The 13,320-nt window shown below is 38.5% G+C and overlaps 1 protein-coding gene across 13 annotated transcripts in view; it reads left to right on the top strand.

The window, feature by feature from the left end:
* Window positions 1–13,320, top strand: part of nav1b (neuron navigator 1b) — a 77,285-nt gene that overhangs the window by 29,084 nt on the left and 34,881 nt on the right. For 12 of the 13 annotated variants that reach the window (XM_038278476.1, XM_038278477.1, XM_038278472.1 and 9 more), the window contains one exon: window positions 1,617–1,976. The exons of the other annotated variant lie outside the window; for it this stretch is intronic. In XM_038278476.1, the coding sequence (XP_038134404.1) occupies window positions 1,617–1,976 (360 nt within the window). The remainder of the gene's footprint in view (window positions 1–1,616; window positions 1,977–13,320) is intronic. 13 annotated transcript variants of the gene reach the window in all.

Raw genomic sequence — 13,320 nt, forward strand, 5'->3', positions numbered from 1 at the left:
CGATGAGAATTCACCCCACATTCCACGTCTCCCGTTTCAGGCCGGTCAGAGACTCAAGGTTTGTGCCCGCTGCCAGACCCCCACCTCCCCCCCGTCTGATCGATGGGGGTCCTGCCTATTCAGTTAGGCGCATTCTCAGATCCAGGAGGAGGGGCAGGGGCATCCAATATCTGGTGGATTGGGAGGGTTATGGACCCGAGGAGCGATCCTAGATCCCTTCCCGCTTCGTCCTGGACAAAACCTTGATCCGGGATTTCCACAGGGCCCATCCTGACCAGCCCAAAAGGGCGCCTGGAATCCGCCCTTGAGGGGGGGGTTCTGTAATGGTTTCTGCACTGATTCTGGCCTGATCACTGAGTCCACGCACCTGCTCTGCTCCACTCATCTGCAATCAGCTCTGACTGGAGTCACCTGCTTCCAGCACTTTAAAAGCCCCATCAGATCTGTCCTCTGTGCCAGATTATCTCAAGCCAACCAGCTACGAATAATCCAGCATCAAAGGAAGAACCTGACCGCCTATCTGTTTCCGACCCGATCTGCCCCCTGACTCCGAGCCTGCCCGAACCGTTTGATTCTGCCTGCCTGCTTCCCCCTCTCTGGATCTCTGACTCTGAAAAGCTCCGCCTGACTGCCTGCCTCTCCGTCCCGGATAAAACTGGTAATCCTTCCTCAATCTACCCGTCTGTCTTCCTGCAGCCAGTTGCCCACACAGATCCAGCCCCGCTTTCTGATTAACCCTCTCAATAAATCTTCAAAGTTAAACGTCACTAACCTGTCTGGGTTTATTTGGGTCCAGTCTCTGTCTCTTTACATCTAAGCTGCAGCTACAGGCATATACCGCCCTGAATAATATTGTGTATTCACCATAGGCTTAACCTTCAACACACATGGTTATGGTTAAAGCTGTTGGGTAATTTTTCTTTGAAGATAGTCTGACATTTCAAGATTTTTAAGGAGCAATACGAAATTATTCATCATTTTAGACAGAACTAAAAACAAATTGATGTGAAGAATTATTGGAGTCTTTTTTTGATAAGATAAAGTGTGACATCAAACATCGTACCTCATCTAACACTGTGTCTTATTTACAAGCCGGGCTGGTGGTGTGAGCATGTAGTCCGTAATAAAATGAGACTGAGAGAGTAGACCGTTTTATAGGCACTCTGGATTCATTCTCTGCACAATGGCAGAGAGCGCTTCCAGCCAGTAGAAATAGCTTGCTAACAACATTATAAAGTTATTAGCTGCCTACTTCTATATTGGACATATTCCTTAAAAGGGTGATGCTATTTTGCTGTGTATGTATCCTTTGCAAATATATACATAAAAAGGGGGCAACAGGGTTGGGTTGCAGCCGGACTGGAAGAAGACAGAGGCATTGTTGTTAGACTTCTTGTTTTGGTCTACAGACATTGCTTAACAGCCCCGCCTAGTGGCAGTTTTCCACATTGCTCCGATAAAAGCAGCTTGAAGGATGTTTCTCTGAGAAAGTTTTCGAGGGATAGTAAAATGTCTCCTTATCTCATCAAGACATTTCCTTTTGCACTTAGACAGCGTTTTAATTGAAAAACAGCTATGAACTCTTCCTCTGACACTTTCCCTCTTTATCTCTCCAGTTGTGTGGATAGCAGTAATGTGGGCTACGACAGTGATGAGACCAATGCCCGCAGCATTTCCAGCATGTCCAACCGTTCCTCACCTCTGTCTTGGCGCCATGGTCAATCCAGTCCTCGCCTTCAGGCTGGCGATGCCCCATCTTCCACAGGTGGAGGGTACCAGGGTAGCAAAAGCTCCCCCCAGTACACAGCTCACACCATGCCTGCTCGCTGCTCCAGTCGTCTCAGTAGCTCGTCTCGCATTGAGCTTATCGAGGGACTTGATGATGATCCTGACCTCAAGTCTGGTTACCTGAGTGATAATGACCTTCAAGGAAAGAGTCTGCCGGATGATGACGATGATGACAACTTGGCTAATGGGTAAGAAAATAATTGTTTTAACTCTTGCCATAAAAACAAAGGCCAATGAAATCAGATCAAGCTATAAGTGGGTAAAATACAGCTTTATAGGTTTACATAACATGAACTGGTATATTTTACACCTTGTTCTAATGAAATTAGAGTTACACTGGTCGTATGCTGATGAAGATTCTCCGTCATCCAGGTCATAGTCATTCCATAAGAGTTCAAAAAATCCACAGGACTTGATTTCCAAGATTTAAACACATTTTGCCACCTCTCCAGGAAGCTTTTTCAATTCAAATTTGAAATCCTTCCTCCAATCACGAGGAGGAAGACTCAGCAAGACGGTGTTTGAGCAAAGTTAGGCGAGGAACCAGCACTGAGGAACTGCATAAGGAGTGTATTTATAGGAGACTAAAACAAAGAGAGGACTAACGAGCAGATTGGGAGCAGGTGTGGACAGAGCAGACAGGAAAATAGCTAGAGAAAGAGGAGAACACAAGAGGGCAGCAGAGGGCAACAAATAAAAACCTGAAAACTGAAAAATAACCAGAGAAGAGAACAAAAATAATAAATAAACCACTAAAACTAGAAAACATGGGGCAAAGTAAAACTGAAAACTCAAAAGAAAACATAACAGAACCAGAACTATGACATTATTTGTGATTCGTGGCCAATTACAATTTCTGTAAGCACAGAGCTTTAAAACCAAACTCTTAAATCTCTGGTGTAGCTTGATACAGGTACCTGGCCCATGGCCATATGTTGCTATGTTTCTTGGCTGACTTATTTAATGTCATTTATTTGCACTCTCACATTTCCTCTTACTCTTTAAAGTTTTCTCAAAGTGACTATTTGATGACCATCACACAAATCAATAAGGAAAACAAGTAATAAATTACAATTCATATGGTGTTTCACTTGTTGTAAGGGCTGTAATCAGCAAGTGCCAAGTGCATTAATAGAAATCACCTCACTGGTGGAGAGCTGTTTTTTTTTCAAATGCAGTATTTTATTTGTATTTTTCATTTCTTTTGTTTTCTTCTCTCCACTCCCAATTATCACCACTGCACTACTAATTTCTAGTCCTCAGTCTGCCTCTGTCTAATTTTTCGTCCACAACTTGACAGAAAATGGTGAGACTCAGGGAGTGACATAAAAAGAATCAAGGACAGTTCTCAAGAGTGGAGTAGCAGCTTTATCTTTGTGGTACATGCAGAGGGATTTAAGCTCAGCCTCTGGAGCACTCTCAAGGCCCTGCATGCCAGGTCACATTCTTACTGAGCATGGTAAGAGGCAGAAAAGAGATGACACACATTTAAAAATATTTGGAATTAGAGCAAGAAATAGAACAATTAAACTGGAGCAAGTTAAACTTTGGTTTGCCAGAATAGGCAAAAGAAGATGGTCAAACGTAAAATCACCTGAGATTGGAAGTAATGAATATTTAGATAAATAAATTTATTGCATCTTCTGTTATAGTTAAATTCATTTTCACACAGTCTATTTAGATTTTTTATTGCAGTATAATGTACATCAGTACGGTTGCTGTGAGAGTGTGAATGTGGACTTTTAGCCTTTTCTTTTGACACACCATATTCATTAAATATTCATAAAAATATCTCTTCAAGGATAGCTCAAAACGATCTTTGCCAGGCCACAAATGTCTAATACCTCAGCACTCAACTCACCAGAACACACGCATGCACAAAGGAACACACAGTTGACTTCAAGGCAAATTCTTCCAAATATGGTACAGGCAAGAGAGTTTTTTTTTTTTTTTTCTTAATCTGGTTTGATTTAGATGCTTAAACTTGGAAGCTGTTTAAAGCCTAAGTTCTAATGCTTTTCTCCTTATCCTTAACATATGATCAAAGGGAGGAGTATTTCTTTCCGCACCAGAATCACTGATGTGGTGGTGCTCTGTAACAACTATTAATTCCTCCTCAAATATATATCCTAACAACCGTCTAAGCAGAGAAATATCTAATCCAGCTTCTTAGGAGAGTGCAGAAGCTCATGCTTCCAGTTTCCTTCATCAAAATGTGTGATCCATTTGCATTCTTACTACCTCCCCCTTTACACATGCTTACAGTTCAGCTCATTGAGAACCAATAGCTCTCTGCTTTTGAAAATAGACCAGGCTCCTGCATGGTTACCATGGAAACCAGCTGAAAATTGACTGTAAAGAGGAGGTGCAATTTCTGTTCCTATTCAGTGAAGGCCCAGCTTTTTCCATTCTTCACACAGTTCAGTAATCTGAAATCAAATGCCACAGATAGTATTAATTTAACATTATTATTAGTATTGATATTATAATGATATTCTTACAACAGAACTTTTAATTTGACAATGTTTCTTTATTCTACATTGTGATATGTACTAATAAAAAATATGGACGTGTTTATGTTTGGGTGTCTGAATTAAAGCATGTTACTCTTAGTGTAATATGTATTGATTTATTCAGGTGGAATAAAAAAAAAACTCTCTCAACTGAGATTAGACAGGAACAGGCATGCATAGTGGATGAGAGGAGGATCAGGTCAGGATCAGGAAATCAGAAAACTATGGTACGCTAAAAACCCCTCTCTTCACTGGCCCGCGAGAACAGGATAATCTGGCCCTGATAGCTGGATGCAAGTCCCTTAAATAGAGGCAGAAGCAGGTGGATAAGATAAGCAGAAACGAGCAACCGGCTGAGTTAGACAGGTGAATGGAATGAGCAATTACACCGGCCATCAGTTCCAAGATCATGACAACCAAGGTGAGCACTGATTTTCAGCGGCTCCTATCTAAACTCCAGAATGTCGTCTCACCTTCCCTTTTTCTGTAGTAGATCCTTCCACGGACTGTTGATGCGCTGTTTAACTTATTCATTGCATTGTTTTTCTAGCTTAAAAACCTTTATTTGCGCCCCAGTAGCATTCAGGATCTACATTTTCTCTGGTGTGTTACCAGTCGTTTCTCATAGCAGAAGGCTCAGTGACTGTTACATCTCAGCTACAGACAGTCAACGTTTCATACAACTTCACCTCCAAAAACCTCCACTATCCCTTTAAGTAATCTCTGTGTCATTCTGATTAGAATTTAAAACTTACTGGTTCTTGGGAGTTCTTTTGTTAAAAAGCCTGATATTTAAACTAGAAAATGTGCTCTTAACTGGATTTTAATTATAAGCATCTTGGAAACTTACACTATAGAACACATGAGTAAAAAAATAAAACTTTAAAACCTTAAATGTTAAAGATTTACTGGTTTATTCCAAAGCACTTGGACTAATAGGAAAGAGAAACTAGTAGTTTACTACTACTACTATTTGTAAAAATTAATTACAGTAGCATTTGCTTTTCTTCCATCAACATCTTTGTGAATCATAATACTTAAAAATCTAAAGGACTGGAGCTTAAAACAAAAAAAGAAAAATTAGGCCTACATTTTATTTATTTTTTTCATTTTGGTTTTCAACCAATCTGCTCAAGGCAGGATGTTTTTAAGACCTCTTCTATGGACATGCACAATTATGATAAAAATTGTTTGATCTCCGGGGAGCAGAAAAAAGGTTATTTGAATTACATCATGAAAAAAAACGTAACGTAAAAAACTCAACTGTTGGTTAACAGAACCAACACGTTTCATTTAACATGGAAAATACTGCTGTCTGTCTGAATGTTTGTGCCATAGCACAGAGAAGATAATAAAACTTAGAGATAATTACTGCATATGCACACATTAGGTTTACTTTTCTTTTTTAAAACCTAAAGCTGCTTTCTCTTGTTTAATAATAATAAAAACTATTATTGATTTGTTTTTCACCATTGTTCAAACAGTTCACTTTCCACGTTTTTAATTCCCTTTTGTAAAACATCATGTTTTTATAGTGTTGCATAATACACTATTAATTTAAATAGTATAGTTTTACACAGTGGGCTCATGGGGAATATGCAGACATGTATTTGTCTATACAGCAGCACAGAGGCAGCAGTGCAGAGCAGAGGAGGAAGCCTGGTTCAGCAGCAGGATCACTACTGATCACAATCGTGCACCAACACAGCTCTGGATGGGCTGCCATGGCAACCATCTTCCACTGACCCAGTGATCGGCTGCCTTGTGTGTCAGTTTGGTAGCTGCTGAGCAAATGAATGTGTGGAGGATGCATGTGTGAGATTCAAACGGTGGTCTGTGTGAAAAAGAAAAGAGCTTAAAAAAACAGGGTAGTACTTGGAGTAGATCATTGCTAAGAGAGGCGATTATGGGTCACATTGATTAGATTATTCTAAAATTAGTCTGAAGTACAATTTGCATATATATTTTTCTTTCTGATGTCTGCATCTTAGACTATATCTTAAATTATTTCAGAACATCTGGTTAATAATAGTTAATGAAAGTGTCACACATACAGTAAACTGAATATATGTAATACTTGCCATTGCCTCTATAATCTGTGGATAAGCATTTGACCTAATTGCAACATATATAAACTGTAGTTAATGTATTTTATTTTTATTTTTTTTATGTGGCATACAGTATTTAGGTATGTTTTAAAAAGCTGTATTAAATACCCCTCTCGAAGATACTGTTCATTGACAAATGCGTTCCATAATTCACCAAGGGTTTTCTGAAGTCATCCTGGATGACTTCCCTCGCAGTCTGTGTTAAATTTCCCTTTCCTGTCTGAGTTCTGGTCTTAGTCATTCTGTACCTCCCAAGACTAAAGCCTCCCATGATTTTTCTGAGCCATTTGTGCAAAAGTTTTACTTCAGCCCATCTGCCTTGGTCCTTTATGGTTACCGCAGAGATTACCATTGTATGAGACCACAGCTTCAGGGGTTTTTGCTAAGAAAGAAATTTATATTCCTGGGTCATTCTGATGATGATCCATTTATCAACTTATATATTAACATTTTTATTCAAATGCTGTTTATGCTAAATATTTTTTGTTTAATTTGGTAAAAACAATGGCTACTCTTAAACCAATAGAGCACAAACTCTAGCTTAGTTGATCACTTTAAAACACATCTGGGGTCAATATGGAGCTCTCATCAAGGGTCATTGAAATGGGGACTTAAAAAGACTCCCCCAAAACCAAATGTTCCCTTCAGACTCACCACTGTCCTCAACCCTGTGAATAATAAACTACTACTGCAGCCCCACAGGGAGCATGAATCATCCCTGTATCATGTCTGCGTGTGGTCGTCTGGACATGTGTAGTGGTGTTTGCTGCTTAGCCCCAGGTGGACATGTTTTTTTTATATAAAACATTCAAATGTAAAAAATCATATGGCATCTGTTTTAAAAGAAAACAAAACTAAGTTTTCTTTCGATAGTATAATTGTTGTAGAGATTACATTTTCTAAAGCTCTACACAGCAAAAACCTCCCCACCAAAAAAATTTAATAAAATAAAAACTTAAATTATATATATATATACTTTATATGTTTATATGAACATATAAACTAAGTTTTGCATGTAAACACTTCCCTCACCCACTGCGGGCGATCTCCCTTTCCTCCAAGCTTGGGTCCTCTATTAGAGATCTGGGAACTTGAGGGTTCTGCGCAGTATTTTTGCTTTTCCTAGAACTTCACTTAGGTAGACCGAGATGTCTGATGCATTTCCTGGTATCTGCTGTATCCACTCTTCATATATATGTATGTATGTGTATATATATATACACTATATTGCCAAAAGTATTTGCTCACCCATCCAAATTATTGGAATCAGGTGTTCCAATCACTTCCTTGGCCACAGGTGTATAAATTCAAGCACCTAGGCATGCAGACTGTTTTTACAAACATTTGTGAAAGAATGGGTCGCTCTCAGGAGCTCAGTGAATTCCAGCGTGGAACTGTGATAGGATGCCACCTGTGCAACAAATCCAGTCGTGAAATTTCCTCGCTCCTAAATATTCCACAGTCAACTGTCAGCTGTATTATAAGAAAATGGAAGTGTTTGGGAACGACAGCAACTCAGCCACGAAGTGGTAGGCCACGTAAACTGACGGAGCGGGGTCAGCGGATGCTGACGCGCATAGTGCGAAGAGGTCGCCAACTTTCTGCAGAGTCAATCACTACAGACCTCCAAACTTCATGTGGCCTTCAGATTAGCTCAAGAACAGTGCGCAGAGAGCTTCATGGAATGGGTTTCCATGGTCGAGCAGCTGCATCCAAGCCATACATCACCAAGTGCAATGCAAAGCGTCGGATGCGGTGGTGTAAAGCACGCCGCCACTGGACTCTAGAGCAGTGGAGACGCGTTCTCTGGAGTGACGAATCGCGCTTCTCCATCTGGCAATCTGATGGACGGGTCTGGGTTTGGCGGTTGCCAGGAGAACGGTACTTGTCTGACTGCATTGTGCCAAGTGTAAAGTTTGTTGGAGGGGGGATTATGGTGTGGGGTTGTTTTTCAGGAGCTGGGCTTGGCCCCTTAGTTCCAGTGAAAGGAACTCTGAATGCTTCAGCATCCCAAGACATTTTGGACAATTCCATGCTCCCAACTTTGTGGGAACAGTTTGGAGCTGGCCCCTTCCTCTTCCAACATGACTGTGCACCAGTGCACAAAGCAAGGTCCATAAAGACATGGATGACAGAGTCTGGTGTGGATGAACTTGACTGGCCTGCACAGAGTCCTGACCTCAACCCGATAGAACACCTTTGGGATGAATTAGAGCGGAGACTGAGAGCCAGGCCTTCTCGTCCAACATCAGTGTGCAACCTCACAAATGCGCTTCTGGAAGAATGGTCAAAAATTCCCATAAACACACTCCTAAACCTTGTGGACAGCCTTCCCAGAAGAGTTGAAGCTGTTCTAGCTGCAAAGGGTGGACCGACGTCATATTGAACCCTATGGATTAGGAACGGGATGTCACTTAAGCTCATATGTGAGTCAAGGCAGGTGAGCAAATACTTTTGGCAATATAGTGTATATATATAAACTGTATATATACTGTATATATATCTATATATATATAAAACGCACCCAGGACGTTCCACCTATCCTGGGTGCACCAGTAGAAATGCTAACTTCCTCTGGAGATTCCTCTGACCCATTTTGATTCTACTGAAATTTTCTAGGCCAGTATTTGACTACCATGTTCATGTTACTGGGCCCCTCAAAGGTTTGTTGAATATAGTCAGTGACACAGTCACTGATGCTGCACTGACCTCAGCCATTTACTTCATTGTTCTATAATGAAACCTGCCACTTTGTTCAGTTTTGATACCAATCAAAATCATGCACCGGGAGGATCTGAGAAATGTATCTTTTTTTATTTTTATTGGTTTAGAATGAAATATATATATGTTGACATGAATTCTTGGCACAGGGTTCTATGCTCTGATGCTTTCCTTCTCAAGTAATTTCCTCCACTGAGCTTCAGAGCCGAATGCAACAGACAAATGTTACCTCCTATATGTAAAGAGGTTCAAAAGCCATCTAATTTTCTGAATACCAAGTAGTCCTTCGTTTTGATAGACTGTCAGGCGATGCAGGATATTATTTCTGCCCCCTGCTGGAGTCCTAAAAACATTACATGACATGAACATAGTTGATAGTCAAAGATCTGTATTTAGATGAAGAGAGGATTCTAAGATATGAGGTGCCCCCAGGGACATAAATCAGAATTAACTTGCATATACACATATTAAATTACACTCTTCCATATAATATACTGAAAACCTCACACAAACACTAGTAAAAAGCTCTCACATAAACTAGTGAAAACATTTACCTCTTATATAATCTACTCAAAAGCTCTCATACAAAGTAGTGAGAACTGTTCATATAAACTGGTGAAAAGCTTTACCTTTCATACACACTACTAGAAAGCTTTCATATACACTATTAAAAAGCTCTCATATACACTATTAAAAAGCTCTCATATACACTACTAAAACGCTCTCATATACACTATCAGAAAGCTCTCATATACACTATGAGAACGCTCTCATATACACTATTAGAACGCTCTCATATACACTATTAGAACGCTCTCATATACACTATTAGAAAGCTCTCATATACACTATTAGAATGCTCTCATATACACTATTAGAAAGCTCTCATATACACTACTAGAATGCTCTCATATACACTACTAGAAAGCTCTCATATACACTATTAGAAAGCTCTCATATACACTATTAGAAAGCTCTCATATACACTACTAGAAAGCTCTCATACACACTACTGAAAAGCTATTAGCGGATTTCAGTTGAAACGGAAGGTGTTTCAGTGAAACAGGAAGGACCGTCATTACACCGGAAGTTGTTTTAAAGGGAGGTCATTCTGGCTAGCTCCGTACATTTTGTGCTATCTCCGGCCGAAATTGTATCAAATAAAATTATTGATTCATGCTCAGCTATCCGCTAAACAACTCACAGAAGCATGGGCATTACTCAACTTTATTTTTTATGTTTATGCTTCAACAGAGATCCTTTTCCGGTGTTGTGCGAAATTCTGTTCCCATGTGAAAATCTGTTCCACCTGTGTCGGGAGCGCGCCGCGCATTGCAGCCACATAAGCGGATCTGATCATTTCCCAGGCCTTTCGGATCATTTCTTGGTTAAATAAAAAGTCGTAAAATTATACAAGGTTGAGACATTTAGTTTAATCAGCCGCTGTTGTTTACAAAATTGTAAAATAAAAAAAATAAATGCGGTTTTCTTATGCTGTTTTGTGTTGTTATTTTAAACGCCAAGAGAATCAGTCTCTTTCCAAGTTTTTTCACTTCAGCCTGACAGAAATAAAAGTCAAGTCACCAAATACCAAATTTGTATTTATAATTTTTTATTACTGATATAAGATGATGGGAAGTGCCTGATAGCAGTTCCATAATATGGAAACAAATTAATTTAGCTGCAAATCTTAAACTGTGTTTATTCCTCTCTTCATCAACAACAAACCATCCGGATTCGGTGATATTTGAGCAATGTTTGCCTAAATTAAAGGAGGGGGACCATATATTTTAGCTTTCTAATAGTGTGTATGAGAGCGTTCTAATAGTGTATATGAGAGCGTTCTAATAGTGTATATGAGAGCTTTCTAGTAGTGTATATGAGAGCTTTCTAATAGTGTATATGAGAGCGTTCTAATAGTGTATATGAGAGCTTTCTAATAGTGTATATGAGAGCTTTCTAATAGTGTATATGAGAGCTTTCTAATAGTGTATATGAGAGCTTTCTAATAGTGTATATGAGAGCTTTCTAATAGTGTATATGAGAGCATTCTAGTGTATATGAGAGCTTTTTAATAGTGTATATGAAAGCTTTCTAGTAGTGTGTATGAAAGGTAAAGCTTTTCACCAGTTTATATGAACAGTTCTCACTACTTTGTATGAGAGCTTTTGAGTAGATTATATAAGAGGTAAATGTTTTCACTAGTTTATGTGAGAGCTTTTTACTAGTGTTTGTGTGAGGTTTTCAGTATATTATATGGAAGAGTGTAATTTAATATGTGTATATGCAAGTTAATTCTGATTTATGTCCCTGGGGGCACCTCATACTAAGACTTTATAGTAAACTATACTTTACCTTGACTGTCTTAATCCAACGGTGCTGTCCAGTCTGGTGCAGTAGTGTTCTCCAGGATTACAGGATACAAACAAATACAAACAGAAACAGCTTGAAAAGATGATATATTGATGTACTTCCTTATACAGGATATGTTGGTACAAAACACACATTTAATAAAACTTTTTAACTTAATTTTGTTACATAACTAGATTAAGCTGTAAATCAATTTAATACTGAATATGAATTATAATGTATATTTTGAACTTAAAAATAATTTCTTTTTTTAAAAAGATTATTTCTAATTTTTATTCTGCCCTAGTTCGTTTTAATGTCATTCGACCAGCCAAACATGTTGCAAGCCCAGTTTACCAGATGAGACTGAGACACCCACAGTCAAAAGAGACCGAAATTAAAGGTCGTACGGCAAGATTTTTTTTTCTTCATCCAAAACCTCAAGCTTTGATTTCTCTCCAGTTTTACAGAGTGTACATGTCCAAAAAAACTCATGTTGGCAGCAGCACAAAACATGGAAAAGCAAATGTACAGAGGATGTTTCTTTATGCACCCATTTGCTTATCAGTGTAGGTCTTTTGTTGTTATAAAGTGAAAACATAGTTTGAAAGCTGTTTAGGTGATGGTTTGAAGCAGTGAGGTCTGGATGAAATAAACAGGATATGAGAGCACCAAAACATTTTTTTTTTTTTTTTTACTGTATACAATTTAGATCACATATCATCTCTGTCCGACACATATGCAAACAATTTTGGGTATTAAGGAATGGGGCAACAAGTTTGTGTACCAATGTTTTATGATGTTAGCAAAGCAGCAGGCAGGAGAACTAAAACTGTAATCCTTTATCATTGGGATTAAAGGTGTGTTTAAAAGTGTTTTAAAGTGTTGTCATGGAATTAGTTACCATAAGACTCCACACTTCAGCAGTTCTCTAAGCTTTACCTCGACTCACCAGCCTGTCACAAGACATTTAAGATATCTTGTTCTTTGAAAGATTTTGAAACATACATAATACAACACAAACAACAACATAAAACATGATAATACAACCTGTTATTGCTGTGATATGATAAAATCAAGGGTTGAAAATGTCTAGTTTTAGGATTTTTCAAACAGATCTCTCAAACCGTTTGATTTCCTCAATTTTCAGTGCATCAAACTCCTAACAGTATTCACAAGAAATGTTTGGTTTCTCACCCAGTCTTGTTTAAAACTCCCCAAGTTGTTATAAATGTCCTAATTACTCCTTTTAACATGGGTAGATTAAAAATTGTGCTTATTTTCTTGCAGCAATTTTCTGCGTTGTGATCAAACAAAATCTTCTTTGAATGCTATTTTCCATTGTCTTTTCCTTTGAATTAGTGACACTGAAAATCCATCATGTGGAAAGTCTTCAACACCTTTGAATTGGCTCCTTAGAATTTAGATATAATATTTTATATTTCTTATTTATTATACATGCATACATTATAGCCAAAGAGTTTCCCCAGAGAATCAATTTGAAAAATTACTTATAAGTTCATTAAAATGTTTTGCAAAACCTTTAAACATAAGACATTTGACTTGCTGTGGTTGACATAATGATGTCAATTATTCAGTCCACCATAGATTTACAATCTAAAACCACAGATCTCCCTTTTCTATAATCACACCATAAATAACTCTGACTATTTTCTAATCTTCTTCACTTCAAAAATTGACATCTTTTTTTCCTTTTTACCATTCCATAGCTTATCCACAGTCATTCCCTTTATACCTATCAGGCAACATTTATCCAAGTTTCACCTCACAACACAACAAAAAGTCAAGAACATTATGCATTAATACAAACCTTCCAATTA

This window comes from Cyprinodon tularosa, unplaced genomic scaffold (genome assembly GCF_016077235.1).
Source record: "Cyprinodon tularosa strain WSP-4 unplaced genomic scaffold, ASM1607723v1 ctg141, whole genome shotgun sequence".
Classification (NCBI taxonomy): Eukaryota; Metazoa; Chordata; class Actinopteri; order Cyprinodontiformes; family Cyprinodontidae; genus Cyprinodon; species Cyprinodon tularosa.